We start from the raw sequence: 15684 nt of genomic DNA, 5'->3' as shown, positions 1-15684 counted from the left end.
ATATGAGTTACTATTTCAAGATTTCAGGTTTATACAGTTTTAAGTTTTATTTTGGATGTTTGAATTTTAAATGAAATGCAATTCCGAAAATCCAAGTTCATCCAAATATTTTGGATGTAGTTTCAATGACTAGTTGTACATGTTAAATGCAATGATTTTCCTAACAGGGCATGTCATAATTTTAGATGTACGGCCTGGTTCAAGGCTCATAAGTCGTAAATTTATTTATAAGTGAAAAGGTAATTTTTATTTTATGTGTTAAATTTTTTTTGATATTTATAAATTATCGAGTATGGAAATTATTAAATTATAATAAAATATTATAAACTATCTTTTCATGTGGTTCTTTACATTATTTTTATAAATCACTAAGGTTGTGTTCACTTGGCATGAATGGAATGGAGGGAGAATGGAATGAATTTTGTACTCTAAAATGGTGTTGCTTAAAGAAAATGTATATATTTTTCATTCCTTCAATCATTCCAATCATACTATTTTAACTATAATTCTAACCCACATGTTTTGGAAGGAATGCTCATTCCATCTCTACATCATGTTTCTTTACCTACTTTCTCACAAGAAGTTTAACTACATCCATATTTTGTCACTATTATTTCATACTTTCTTTTTTTCTTCTTAAAACTTCTATATAATTTTTCATTCCATTCTCCCCTCATTCCTTTCTATGAAGTGAACACAGCCTAAAATATGTTAGAATTTTCAATTTTTTTAGAATTTTCATTTTCTTAGATTCTGGCTTACATGTCGGAAATTGATTTATAAATTTTATATACAAATAGTAGGAATAACTTTTTTTGAAACCAAATAGTAGGAATAACTTGTTTCTAATTTTTAAATGATTATATGTCAGAAATTGAATTATAAATTCTTTACGATATGAATAACCTATTAAACTTTAAAGCCAGAAATTGGGTTAAAAGCATGATCAAACACCAACGTAATCTGATGAATCTAATTTGTTAAATGTTATGAGTTTCTATAACTTTATTTGAATTTGAAGAGCAACCATGACATGGATAACCGAATACTCAGAAATCAAAATAAATATAATAACTGAATAAATATAATAACATCGAAACAAAATATATAAAATATGATCCAAATTTTATGAAATTCAAATATTAGAATATTAGAATTCAAAATTGGATAAAATTTAATCTAGTCATTTAAATTTTAATTATTTTATAATGTTTATGATCATCCAACCTGTAGATTATGTTCTGCAAAATATTCGTTGTAATCAAACGGAGAACAACTATTTTTGTAAATCACAAAATACTATCTTACAAATTATAACTTATTAGCGTTTTACCCGTGTTACGCATCGAACGGTTATTTTTTTATATATGAAATAATTTTCTTAATATATAAATTTAAGTGTAAATCATTTACATATCATTTGCACAATTATATAACAAATATGAGTAAAATTTTAAGAAAATAATATTGTTTCTTAAGTTTTTTAGATTTAAAATAGACAAACTATTATATTAAATAAAACACATATTAAATTATTTTTCTTTTCAATCAAATCAAATGTCAAGTGTTTTTTTATACAACAATATGTATTCAGTATCCTCTCAATTTCCGAATTCGCCCCGTGATATTAATAAGGTAAAGTTTGCTTTTGAACCCCAATTCGAATGGAAATAAAATTCCCCCTAGGAATTTGTGAAGAATTCTAAATATTTTAAAATCAATCAATATAAATATAATAAATTTTAAAAATTAATTAATTAATCAAATATGAATTCACATTTAATTATAATATGACTAAAAAATAAATATAAAATAATTATTAATAAACTATATTACTTTATGAAATAACAAAAATTAAATTGGGAATATAGATGAAGAATTTTAAGATTAAAAAGTTTCTTAATTTTTTCCCTCTTTAATATATATGATCGAGATATGGATCGAATGTGTATGTGATTGTGTGTGTGTATGTGTATAGGCTTGTGTGTTGTTGATTTTGTCATTCAAGGAGATGACGACGACTTGCGGTGATTATGTATCGCGAGAAAGAGGAATCAGATGGTGGTGGGTTGCTTTGTTGGCGGAGCAACAGTAGTTGGTTCACGATTCGATCGTGAAGGCAGTACTATATTGGCAGTGGTGGTTGAATTGATGGATTTTGTTTAGTGTTCGATTGTCGCAACAGATGGGGTAAGCGAGGCCGCGAGAGTTGTGGTGCTCGATGATGGTGAGGTGAGTTGTGTTTAGGTAGGAGAGGGACGGAGACTGGATGAAGGGGTTGTTGCCTGAAACTATTGTTGGCTTAGTTAGCCGGTGATTATTGCAATAACAACGTCGTAGGCAAGGAAGACGAGGGAGGTTTGAGTGAAAACAAGAAGAAAAAAGAGAATAACAGGTGGAATAAACGTTTGTTTAACAAAATTTGACGGCAAGGTTATGATATAGAATGGTATAATAATCTGAGTGTACAAACCGAAAGTCAAAAATATTTTGCGTACCATCTAGAAAAGCCAAAAACGCGAGTGTACCATTGATAATTTCCCATCAAACATTAATAAAATAATCATGCATGTCCGCGCAGAGATCAATCAAACTAGCTGTTAAAGCCCCGTCAAAATTTGTATCATTGGGTAATACGTTCCCAATATGGACTAATTGGTTTATAAAAAGTATTTTACCTCTGTTGAAGTTGTGTTCATCTCAGAGAGTTCCCGTCCAGTAGAGATATACCGCACCCAATTTAATTGTATATAAAGTTCGATTATATTTAAGGGTTTTGGATGATTATCCTAAAAGTGGCTGTTTACAAATTGAGTTAGTTTTATTACAATCTTCAGAATCATCTATACTTCTAAGCATTTTCATAAATTTTAATATTCAAAATATATTCAGAATTTTCTCAATGTTGTTCCGATATAAAATCATAAATTTTTGTATTTTATTAATTTAATTTACCCATTTTATTACAAAATTAATAAAATATTATATTCATATAGAATAGAATAATTTTTAATGAGTTCGGAAAATTACAAGAAGAGGAACTTATTCTCTTACAATAATTTCTTTTGAACATAATTGAATGTCTAATAATTTTTTTTATTGTCAACTATTTCTTAGCAGGAAACATATCAAGCCTTACAGCTTTCATCTTTTAGATCCACTCTTCATTTTTTCGAGGCAATATCGAATAAATAAATTACGTGCACTATTAAAACCGCTAATATTAAAAATTACAAAGTTACACAACAATATTGTCCCTGTTTGGGACGAGGGGAGAAGTACTTCTTTTCAGAAGAAGTTGGCTTCTGTTTTTCTTAACCTGTTTGTGTAAAAAAGCAGAAGCACTTTTTAGAATTATAAATGCTAGTTTTTTTTCTAATAGCTTCTACTCATTTCCTAAACACTTTAATCATTTATTTGCTTCTAACTTCTAGTTCACTTATTTACTTTAATCAAGAAGCACTTATTTTAAGTTCATCCAAACAGATAGAATATGTCACTTTTATAAATTATCGTCGTTATTATAAAAACTAGCTTCTTAGCCCGTGCGAAGCACGGGGTGCTTTAAATTATTTTTCCAATATATATTGTATCTCTTTGTTCAATTTTCTCAAATTGAGATTATTTATATTATAAAAAAAATTAAATTTAATATTTATTCATATTTTAAGTCATATTATGTTGATGTATATGTGTACACATCTATCCTCACTATTATCATATTAATTAAAAAATATACACTATTTAAAATTTTATTATATAATAATTAAATTATCACTCTTCTAAAATTATTGAAAATTTGATATAAAAAATGAGATTCTTGCCGAATCACAGTCTTTGTCATATAGTTATGTATTATATTTATAATTATTCATATATATAAATATATAATTTTATTAAATCATAATAATGAAATATTTTAAAAATCGGCCGATTAATCGATAATCGGACGGATTTTTAACCGGATTTGGCAAAATGCGGTTAAATCGATGATTAATTGGTTAATATGTGTGTCTATATATGTATGTATGTGCGCGCGCGCGTATATCCTCACTATCATGATATTTATTAAAATATAAATACAAAAAACATAGACTATTTAAAATTTTATTATATAATTAAATTACCACTCACCTAAAATTATTAAAAAATTGATGTAAGAAATGAGATTCCTGCCGAATCAAAGTCTTTGTAATATAGTTATATATTATATTTATAATTATTCTAATATATATATACATATGTATATATATAATTTATTAAATCGTAATAATTAAATATCATTTATAGATACATACAATTTTCTAAAAGATGTCGATTAACCGATTAATGTATAGTTGGACGGATTTCGTTCCGATTTGATAAAAAGTTGCTCTATTGTGCTAATCATTCAAAAAAATGACGATTAACCGATTAATGTATAGTTGGACGGATTTTTATCCGATTTGATAAAAAGTTGCTCTATTAGATTAATCATCCTGATTAATCGCAGATTTTCTGATTTATACTTTTTACAACACTGGATATTTATTTATTTATTATTAAATCATAATTATAAAAATAATATACGTATATGTTTTGAAGTTTTAATTTAAAAGTAATTAATGTATATTAATGATTACACATTAGTGGTTAATAAATATGTTAGTATTAAAAGTCAATAATAACCTTGATATATATTAATATTAAATATATGTATAATGAGCAAAGGGCATATTTGTCGTTCCCAATATTAAATCATAATTATAAAAATAATATACGTATATGTTTTGAAGTTTTAATTTAAAAGTAATTAATGTATATTTAATGATTACACATTAGTGGTTAATAAATATGTTAGTATTAAAAGTCAATAATAACCTTGATATATATAAATAGGATAGCACTCCATAGCACACCCTCTTATATGGAGTTATGTAGCACACCATTATAAATATATTAATAATATATATTCTATTATATTTTTTATGAAATATAATTGCAAATTTTGATTGTTAAACCGAAAACGAAGTTATACAATTTTTTTATTCCAAAGATCATCTAAAATTATGCAATATCTCAACATGATTCTATAACAGAATAATAATCATCCAGAATTATTCTGTTTTAGAATCAGTTTCGAAAATATACTTTTTTTAATCAAATTTTAAGTGTTAAATTACTTAAAATAGATTTAATTTATAGTATTCTATATTAGAATCACGTTTTATATGTATTTTATAACAAAATTTATAATAAAATTGATGATTTATAGTGGCGCACTATGTAACTCCATATAAGGAGTCCCTTTCTGAAATGTTGGCCTATATAAATATATGTATAATGAGCAAAGGGCATATTTGTCGTTCCGAATTAAATTACTCAAAATTCTCCTATTAGATACTCCCTCCGTCCCCCTCAATTGTTTACATTGGAGGGGGACACGGAGACCAAGACAATGTATGAAAAATGAGTAAAGTTAGATGAAAAGTGGGTAAATTGGTGGGACCTACCAATATTTAATACTCCCTCCGTTTCAATTTACATGTCCACTTTCAAGAAAATTTTTTGTTTCAAATTACTTGTCCACTTCAACTTTCAATGCGGAATCATATTTCCAAAGTCAATTCTACTCCACATATCTCTTATTTATATTTCCTAGATATATCTCACTCCACATATTTTGATCATTTAATGCAATTAATTTGTGAACAACCACTTTTCTTAAACTGTGTGATTTTTTTAAAGTGGACATCTAATTTGAAACGGAGGGAGTAATAGATTTGAGATACTGGAGGAAAGTAGTGGGTGTAATAGTAGTTTTTATTTTTAAATATGAGATAGTGGGGGAAGATAGTGGGTGTAATGATGGGAAAAACTTACTATTTATAGTAACGTAAAGAAATGAGAGGGACATCCCAAAATAGTAACGGTAAAGAAATGAGAGGGACAGAGGGAGTATATAATAATAATAATTAGATATATAATAATAATAATAATAATAATAATGATAATAATAATGATAATAATAATAATAATAATAATAATAATAATAATAATAATAATAATAATAATAATAATAATAATAATAATAATAATAATAGATTATGAATTTTTATAAGGGCATGCGTAGCGCGGCTTTAAAACTAAAAAATATATATCACGCGCGGAGGAGGGAGTGGGTCGCGATGCAAATTAGAATTCAAAATCAGCAGGGTGAACGAAAATGGTGAAGGGGCAAAACCTACCGGCCGATGTAACTCAACTTATCGATCAATTGGAACGCCATTGCTTGGCTCCTGATGGATCTCTCGTCTCCAAATCCGCCCACTATGATCTCCAACTCGTAAACTCTCTCTCTCTCTCCCTCTCTCTCTCTCTCTCTCTCTCTCTCTCATATGTATGTTTGTAGTGAGTATCTGTATATCAACTATATCTAGGCTGGTCCTTACATCCATTCATTCATTTTAGGCAAATTTGAACTTTAATTGTGGACGTTGCAGGCAAGAGAAGAAATGGCCACAGAGAGATTGCGCTATTTGGAAGCAATGGTATCTTTTTGTGATCAATTAGGGTTTTATTTTAATTTGCTGGGTATATTTTGTAGATGATTATATTTTTTGTAGGCTGTATATTGTGAAGCAAATGCAATGGTAGAGGATTACCAGCAGGCACTTTCCGTCGCTAGTCTTGGCAGCACTCGTGATATTCAGTCTCTATATCCTCAGCTTGGCTTGAAAAGCTCTCCTCAGGTTTCTGCCTCTTGACTATGTGTCTGAGCTCAATTCTTTTCTTAATTCTTTTTATTTTTGGTGGTTTTGTTTCCTTTGATGATCTATTATTTGTGTTTCTAGTTTATCTACTTTAGTGAGTTGAAGGCATTTTGTGTTATCTTAGGCTGCTAGACCACTCTTTGAAAACAGTCAATAGCCAAGTGCCTCATTAGACGAAAGTTATATTTTTTCCAGTAGAAGTCTAGAAAGATGCTCGACATGTTATGAGAGATTTGCAAAGTAGTTATTATCCTCAGGGTATAGTTTGTTTTGATTATGAAGTAACAAAGTAAACATGTATAATTCAGGTTTATGAGACCCTTGAGCATCGTTTGACAGTTGCTGAAGCAGCACAAAGATTGAGATTGCCAATGATATCAAAAGATGGGGAGGTTAATGAAGAAGAAATTGAAAAATGGAGCGCGATGTCAAGAAGCTCACTTGACAGTTCAAATACCAGTGTTACTATAACCTCAAGCTCAAACTCCACGAATTACACAAATCTGTCTGCAATTGGCCCTGTCGGCCCTTCAGGTAGTGTCTTCTCTAGCAATGCTACAGACACAGGACAACCTGAAGTTGGGGGTGTACCTGATCGATTTCTTGGAATAACTCCTAGTTATTTGTGGAGAACTCAACTTCAACAGGAACCTCTGTCAAATGTGAGATGATAAACAGTTTCTTTAAATACTTCTTTTTTTTGGCATTTTTTACACTATTTGACCTGCATTTACGATTAATGATGTACAATTCTTTTGCCTTTTTGAGCTTTTTTTGATGGGTTTTACCCCTTTCTATGTGAAATCGTGAATTTGTTGTAGTTCAACTCAACAATATTATTGACCATATCGTTGAATTTATAGGATATGACAGAATATCAGATGCCATTGCTCCGCGAGATTGAGAGTCGTTTAAAAGCTAAATGTGATAAGTTAGCAGATGCCTTCATTGATGACATTGGTGAGACTTGATAACTGAATTTACCCTTGTACATAGCCACTTGTATTCCTACTCAGTTATACCAGTCATCCATGTGCACGACATACATGCCAAATTCATTCAAGATGAGAAATGGATTTTTGTTTCCAATTAGACTGAGAAGTGGATGGTTGTTTCCAAATAGGCCCTCTGGTGATTTTTGCTTTTCTTTATATTATCGTTTCATTGCATGATTCTCAAGAATGAGTTGGTTAACTTGTGTCACTTGTATGGGCTTGAGATATGATTCTTACCTAGCTGATTATGTAATCCCTTATGTATATGTTAGTGCAAGACTGGGTTACACGTAATAAATTTATTTGAAACTTTACTTATTTGTTCAGATTCTTCATCTGGGAATTCAAGTGCCAGGCTTCCAGAAAGGTTTGTGGTTTTCCCATATCCACAGTGCTTATATTCTTTCTCATCAAGTCCTAGCCAATAAATTGACTCTTGATTAACTTCTGGGCTCTTTTCATGCCTCATCAGTGGAACTGATTAGCTAATATATAGAGTTCCTTTAAATTCCTGACCAGTCTTATTTCTCCAATTTCAGTTTTTCTTTGTGAATCTTATTCAAATCTACTATTAGTTTGTCCATTTCTGGAATAGTCATAATTAATTGAATACTTTGTGCCTCTTGTGGGTCATGATCTATTGAGCATTATCCGTCCTTATATTATGTCCTGATCAACAATTTCTTATCTTTTTGTGATACCAAAAGAGTAAAGTTAATTATTGAGGAGATTGAAAGGGAGGAAGCAGCTTTGCGTGAGGATCTATATTCTGCGGATAGGAAGTTTGCTGAGTATTATAATGTATGTGAAGAAGTTTACATGCGCATAATATATGTAGGTTTATCCTTGTTTGTTATTATTTGTCTATATCGCTACTTTGCCCTATTTGTTTTTTTTCTCTTGAAAAGGTCTTGGAGCAGATTCTTGGTGTGCTTATCAAGCTTGTCAAAGATTTGAAGTTGCAACATCAACATAAATATGTAAGCTTGCTTCTTCAAAGTACATTGTGGTTAAGGCTATACATGAGACTTGATTATGTCTATGTTACACGTGTGTGTCAAATGTAGAACATAGATCCAGGATTTCATTAGATTTTTCTCCCTTTATCATCAATGGAACCACTGAATTTAGTCATATTAAACAGGATGAACTGCAAAAGACTTGGCTATGCAAAAGATGTGAAACGATGAGCGCAAAGTTGAGGTTTGTCTCTCTAGCCTTTTTATCATCATTTTGTTGGACATTATGTATGTTTGTACTTGAAAGAATGGCTGGAAAGGAAAGTTACAAATACCTTAATTTTCTAAATCGATATATCAGAAGTCCTTGTTCCTTTTAGCTTTATACTTCATAACCGATATTTGTATGTATATTGTACAACATGCATTATGTAGTTGGGAGTTTCTTTCCATTTCATTCTTTTCCATATTATTGTTCTCAACTTCATATTTGCGATTGTGTGTGTTGGTTTACTATTGTTCGTTTTGACGTTGTAGTGTACAGTCTTATTTTATTTGTCAAATGCTCATGCTATGCTCATGTGTAGCTTGATAATTGTTCTAAAATGTGAAGAGTTAGTAGTACGTACTTCGTGAAAAAGTATATACAGTATTGGGCTCATTGCTGATTTTGTTTTGCTAGTACTATTAAGTTTTTACTCAGAGTCGTTCTTGAGAATTTGGATGTCCGTGCAAAATCAACTAAAAGTGTCCTAGATAATCATAATTTTTTTAAAAGAATAAGTAAAATCATTATAAGATACTTCTAATTATTATTTGTCTAAATATAAATTTTTTATTTTATTTCATCTTTCACTCGCGTTGATAACATTGTTTACCTTATTATGAATTTAAGATTGGACTACTTAGCAGCAAATCAAATATGTTTTAAGTAATATATATTGTGAAAAAAAAAATTATACGGGGTAACTGACAAGGTCATTAATATCTGAAATATTCAAAACACAATCAGTTTATTACACGACTTAATATCTTAATATTAATGTTGGTAATAATAGAGTGACATGAGTATATACTCAAATTCTAAATACTTTATTTATCAATCTATCTTTTTTTTTTTGCCAGATATTTATCAATCTATCTTTATGTGCAACTTTTAACTAATAAAAAATAGAAATTTATATATAATATATATGTATGATGATTACAACATAATTATGTAATATATCTACTCTGTGTAATTTATAGTTAAGGTCTTTAACTAAAATATATCTACTCTGAAATCGTTTCATATTAATTTCATTATGTAATATATGTGCAACCATACAACATCAACTTTTATTTATTCAATCTCAAACTTTTCCTCGTGATTTAAATCATCATAATGGATCTAAAGACGCCAACAACAATTTCACATGCATACATTTCAACTAATTTACGTTAATATATTTTGTTATTAATTTATCATATCTATACTATACTATTAAGAGTTAATTACACTTTGTAACCCCTAGGTTTGCTCCAAACGCAGTTTAGTACTTGAACTTTAAAACGTGGCAATATGCACCCTAAACTTAACATTCCCGTGCAAGTTGTAACCCCTAGTCACTATTCTGTCAAAATCGACCGTTAACTTTAACTGTTTGAGAGGTAACAGTGTGTACATTAGTTTCTAACAGCTTATTTACCGCCTATTACCCCTCAAAAATTATGTATTATATTTTGAGGGGTCATAGGAGGTAAAGTAGCTGCTAGAAACTAATATATACACTGTTATCTCTCAAACAGTTAAAGTTAACGGTAGATTTGGACGGAATACTGACTAGGGGTTACAACTTGCACGAGAATGTTAAGTTTAGGGTGCATATTGCCACAATTTAAAGTTCAGGTACTAAACTGCGTTTGGAGCAAACTTAGGGGTTACAAATTGTAATTAACTCTACCATTAAAGCCGAAACATTAAAAGTTTGGTCGGTCGGTACTTGGGCCGAGTTATGGGCCTATTTATATAATCAAACATCCTTTTTAACTAAAACTATTATCTTTTTTATATTTTCTAACTAAAAAAACTCAATTTTCTAAAATTAATATTGGACAACATGGCAATTACCCTTTCTAACTAAAACACGTTATCTTTTTCATATTCCTAACTAAAAACGGATTTTTCTAAACATAACACATGGAATATACGTATAAAAAAGACAATATTATTATATATCTATACTATATTATAAAAAGTAAAACATTAGTCGATACATGGGCCGAAATACGGCCTATCCATATAACCAATTATTCTTTTTAACTGATATAAATTATCTTCTTTATATTTTCTTACTAAAATAACTCAATCTTCTAAAATAACATAGAGCAACATAGTAATTACCATTCTAACGGGCGACACATACATAAAACTATAATATTATTATATATAATTATTAATAAATAACCGGTGATATTTTTCATTTAAAATGCATTAACATTATTTTTATATGCTCTAATGGTCTCACTTTAAAAGTAATATTATAAATCTATACTATACTTACATTATTATATCACTAAAGCCGAAATAGTAAAAGTTCAGTTGGTCGGTCGGTCGAGTTTGGCGAGCCGGTTGGTATTCGACCCAGGACCTCTTTAATTTATAACATATTGTAATATATTTTTTATTTTTTTATTAGACTAAAATATTATAGATTAGATCAGTATGATGGGTCGATATCTGGATTTACGCGTCTCTTTAACTTATAATATATTCTATATGATATTATTAATCATTAATAACGAAATATTGGTTGGTTGATATATATCTGGGTTTATAGGTCTTCTTAAATTGTAACATATAAAAAAAGTATATTTTAACTTCCTCATTAAAATATATATGTTCGACGTAATTTTTAATTAGTTATTTGACAGAATTAACTACTAAGAATTTATTCAGCTGTTAAATAAAATTTTTATTTAATCATATTATTCTATCATAATTTTATTTTCAAAATAAAATTAGTTCAATTTAAAATATATACAATAAAATAACAAATATTATAACCGCCCGTGCGTTGCACGGGTTATAAGCTAGTGTATATAAATATGCATATATGAAAATTAAGTCCTCCTTGAACAAAGGGCCCTATATGGTTGCACACTTAGAACATGCTCAAGCACCCTGCTGTATATACCTTCATGAAAAAACACCTCAACTTTGACTTGTGTTACTTCTTTGATCTGACAAATTATCTGTCCATCTATTAAAAGAAGATATTATTTTCTTGTCAAGAGAAAAGTATTTTTAATCTCAATCAGCTTGTAGATTATATTACAGTTTTGTTAAATCACGTGCTTCCAACAAAAATTTCTTTCTGCTTATAGGAAAGAATTCTTTAATGCTCGTAAGATTTAGCTATACATTTGTGAACGAAGCAGACTATTAATAGAAGCTGTTTAAACCCAGTACTGTCACATATTTATGTTAGCTTGATAATTCTTTCAGAATGTAAAGAATTAGCATGTACTTCCTCAGTGAAAGTATATATGATATTGGGTCCATTCTTTTATTTCCTGAGACTATTAAGTTTATATCTATGAAAAACACCTCACTGTGACTTGTATGTTAATATTTTAACCTGGAAAATCATTTATAACATCTTATTTTAAAAGAAAGAAATCTTCCTAACACAATCAGTTTGTAGATTACTAATTTATATAACCTTTCTGTTTGTAATACAGAGTTTTGGAGCATATTCTCCTGCTGGATACTTACACCAATGAATCAATTCCAGCTCTGCACAAAATTAGGTAAACAATGTTTATGTTTAAAATCTTTCGGTCCCTGGTTCATATGGAAGAATCTTAGTTTTATCTTTTGTTTCAGGAAGTATCTAGTTGAAGCTACAGAAGAGGCTTCTCTCTCCTATAACAAAGCGGTACTTTTTCATCACTTTTTAGAATACTCTCTCCTTGATACAGATCTGATGTGGACTTTAAAAATTAATTATATGATATATGAATCCCAAAGAAAAACACTTTTTGCAATTAGATACTGCTTCTGGCAAACTTACAATTGTAATACTGGTAATAGGCAAAATATCTGGAATCAACTTAATTATTTAATTATTTATGCTGTTGTTTAAGTTGGAAAATGATTCAGTTTCTGTAATCCTATTTTTTTTCATTGAGAGTGAGACTATTATGTAGATTTTTCATGTTAATCTTGTTTTTTTTGCTAAGTCATGTTGATCTTGTTTTTAAAGACTTTTGTAGTATGTAACTCCGTACTCTATCAATTGGACCTTTTGGGTTTAATCCGGAAGATGTGGCTTTGTATTTGCTTCTTGTTGGTTTAATGAGATAAGTATATTGAATAGTTTGAAATGGTTTTACCAAACCTTTGGTGTCCCATGTTCTATTCTTAGGTTACACGACTTCGGGAATATCTAGGTGTGGACCCTCACTTTGACACAATTGCAAGGCAGTACCATGACATAGTGCAGGTGAGTATTGATGTTTGAGATTAGTCAAATTTGTCCCAGTTTTATTTTTCAGTGAAGTGTGAACTGACAATTTTGTTTGTTGCCACAGAAACTGGAAAATATGCAATGGACGATTCACCAAGTTGAAATGGATCTGAAGCGCTTACCAAGCACCTGAGAAGAAGAGCAGTAGTTCAATGGACCCTTCATTTTTATCGTACCATAACTGAATTATTTTTATAGTAGTAGGCAATGGGGGGCTGGGGGCAATTGTGTTTTGTGTTGTGCATGACGATTTGAGAAATTTTTGGTATGTACGAGTTAAAAGTTAAAAAGCTGCTTATGAGATGAAGGGCCTCACTGGGCAAGTTTAAAATAATCTATACTATATTGTAATAATACGCTTGACTACATTACATGGCATCCAGCACTGTTTTCATCACTGAAATAGTCTCCTGCCCTTGTTATTGGTGCTTGGTATAGTGGCTGCTGACATGTAACCCTCTGGTCATATAGTTCCTGGCTGTAAGTGTAAGGATACGTTGTACAATACGGTACTATTATGGGACGAGGTTCCAACATGTAGTAATACTGTATGTTCGCCTCTGTTATTGGTTTTACTGGAACCATGAATAATACTTAGGTTTGTTGTGCAAATGGTCTCTCCTAATTTTGGGAAAGTAGGACGTTCTGATTTCGTTAATCCTGTGCTAGAAGTATTTTCCATGCAGTCAGTTTTTTTGATCGCCGCTGTGTTATCCTTCCCCTCCTTGTCAATTATGCTGCAGGGTAGTTTGTCTTCTGTGTATTTTGTTTGTTCAGTGTCTGGTATGGAACTTCCTTTTTGATTCGCTGCCAGTAGTGACTTAACATCCTTTTCTTCTTCATGTCCAATCTGATTATTGTAGCCCCATATTTCTGCATGCTTTCCATATTTCAGTAGCTTCTTGATTAATGCTTGTGTCTCCACATTGCCTAAAACTGTTACTTTGGGCTCCGTAGGATCAAGTTGAGTCTTGTAAACCCCTGCTTTGAGATGACCATAGAAAATTTAGATATGTAGAGGACAATACAATATCCAAAAGATGTTTGATGACCATAAGACTATAGCTGTACCTTCCATCCTAGAGAGGACTTTCTTGACTTTCTTCTTGCAACCATCACAGCAGTGAATAAAAACTTTTAGTTCAACTTTCTGGAAGCAAATATCATGCAGTATTGTTTAGTGAAGCAGTTAAAGCAGACTTATAAGGCGACAACAAAACTAAAAATCGTGATAATGAAATATCTTTCGCTCTACATTCATATCGTCTTGTTTGCGATTTCTCCAACTTGTCTATATATTTCTAAGAGTGCTTGGCACCTTGAAGTGAAGTATTTCAGAGGGAGCTACTTATAGTAACCGAATAATATTGAAACTAAAGATTCAAATGAAAAAGTGTTGATTTAGCTCCATGGCTTTTCCTTTCCTATTTTGTATTTGCATGTGCAATCTTTGTTATGCTTTTATTCCACGGACAGCTTCCTATCAAGAAAAGGAAATACATGCAGTACAATGACTGTATAATTTTAAATATGAATCCAGCAGCTCACTCCAGCTTTTAAGAAATGTAATTCTCAAGGCATTGTATTTGTGAGATACATTTTAGTTGTCACATATTTTTGCCGGGGGAATAAGAACCTACAGATGGAACTGCAATGATTCAACACCTCGTACTCTTTAAAATCTTTAGTTCTGAATTCTGTAAAATCAGTCTACGCTGATTTTAATGATCGAATAGTTTCAGTTTCGGGATGAAAGTAGATTATATCACATTTTTAATCTAAAAAAATAAAAAAAATGAGATTATTATTTTTGGGTGAGATCGACTGTTTTTAACATTTAGAATATCGATTTAAGAGTTAGGTATAAATGTGGATGATGGAGTGTTATTTCTTTTTGTGATACTCAAAGTGTATATATAATTATTTTTTTTGGTTGTGATAGTGGGTGGAGTATATTATTTTACTCCATTTTTGATTGAAAAACTCGAATAGTAACCATAATTATAGCACTCAAAAAAACGTTATTTTCACTAGTTATAATCTTTTATACTTCTAATAATATTGTATTCTATTATCAATAGATGGTTGTTCATTAATTATAATCTTTCATAATTTTAATAATAAAAATTGTATTATTGCCCTAATGCCTTGTTCATTTCTTAATCGAGAAGAACTTTCATTTTTCTTGTTAAACAAAATCCATCCATTAGTCGGTAATAACACAACAGCGTCTTCTCAAGCTGATTTCGAATTCCGAGTGGTAGGTGGAGTCGGCATAGGCCTCACAGGCGATCAAATCCTCCTTTTGATGGATAGTGCAGAAAGTTGGGTCTCCAAAGACGTCCTACAATTTGCTTTTAATTATTCCCCAAAAGTAGACGAACGACAATGTCTCGATTAAAGTGATCGACAAGGAACAGATACTCAAAGGCGGCCTGATTCATCATATCAAGCGCGAGATCTCGAT

The 15684-nt window shown here is 30.3% G+C and overlaps 1 protein-coding gene across 1 annotated transcript; it reads left to right on the top strand.

Annotated features, from left to right (window-relative positions):
• The first annotated feature begins 6118 nt into the window (after positions 1-6118).
• Positions 6119-13918, top strand: LOC108205611 (AUGMIN subunit 4). The gene is made up of 13 exons (XM_017375588.2): positions 6119-6325; positions 6483-6530; positions 6606-6731; positions 7061-7414; positions 7616-7712; positions 8075-8114; positions 8455-8548; positions 8656-8727; positions 8892-8950; positions 12430-12498; positions 12575-12626; positions 13116-13193; positions 13282-13918. Exons 1-13 carry the CDS (start codon positions 6206-6208, stop codon positions 13348-13350), a joined length of 1278 nt encoding a protein of 425 aa, XP_017231077.1. The 5' UTR covers positions 6119-6205; the 3' UTR covers positions 13351-13918.
• Positions 13919-15684: the final 1766 nt, after the last annotated feature.

The sequence above is a fragment of the Daucus carota genome, chromosome 1 (assembly GCF_001625215.2).
Source record: "Daucus carota subsp. sativus chromosome 1, DH1 v3.0, whole genome shotgun sequence".
Taxonomy (NCBI): domain Eukaryota; kingdom Viridiplantae; phylum Streptophyta; class Magnoliopsida; order Apiales; family Apiaceae; genus Daucus; species Daucus carota.
This window is presented reverse-complemented; position numbering and strand designations above follow the sequence as displayed.

What these genes read in the sequence shown, in the direction of transcription:
- LOC108205611 (XM_017375588.2), top strand. Translation starts at nt 6,206, where the DNA reads ATGGTGAAGGGGCAAAACCTACCGGCCGATGTAACTCAACTTATCGAT. An exon ending in CCCACTATGATCTCCAACTC is followed by an intron (nt 6,326 to 6,482) that starts GTAAACTCTCTC and finishes TGGACGTTGCAG; the next exon opens with GCAAGAGAAGAAATGGCCAC. An exon ending in TGCCTTCATTGATGACATTG is followed by an intron (nt 7,713 to 8,074) that starts GTGAGACTTGAT and finishes TTATTTGTTCAG; the next exon opens with ATTCTTCATCTGGGAATTCA.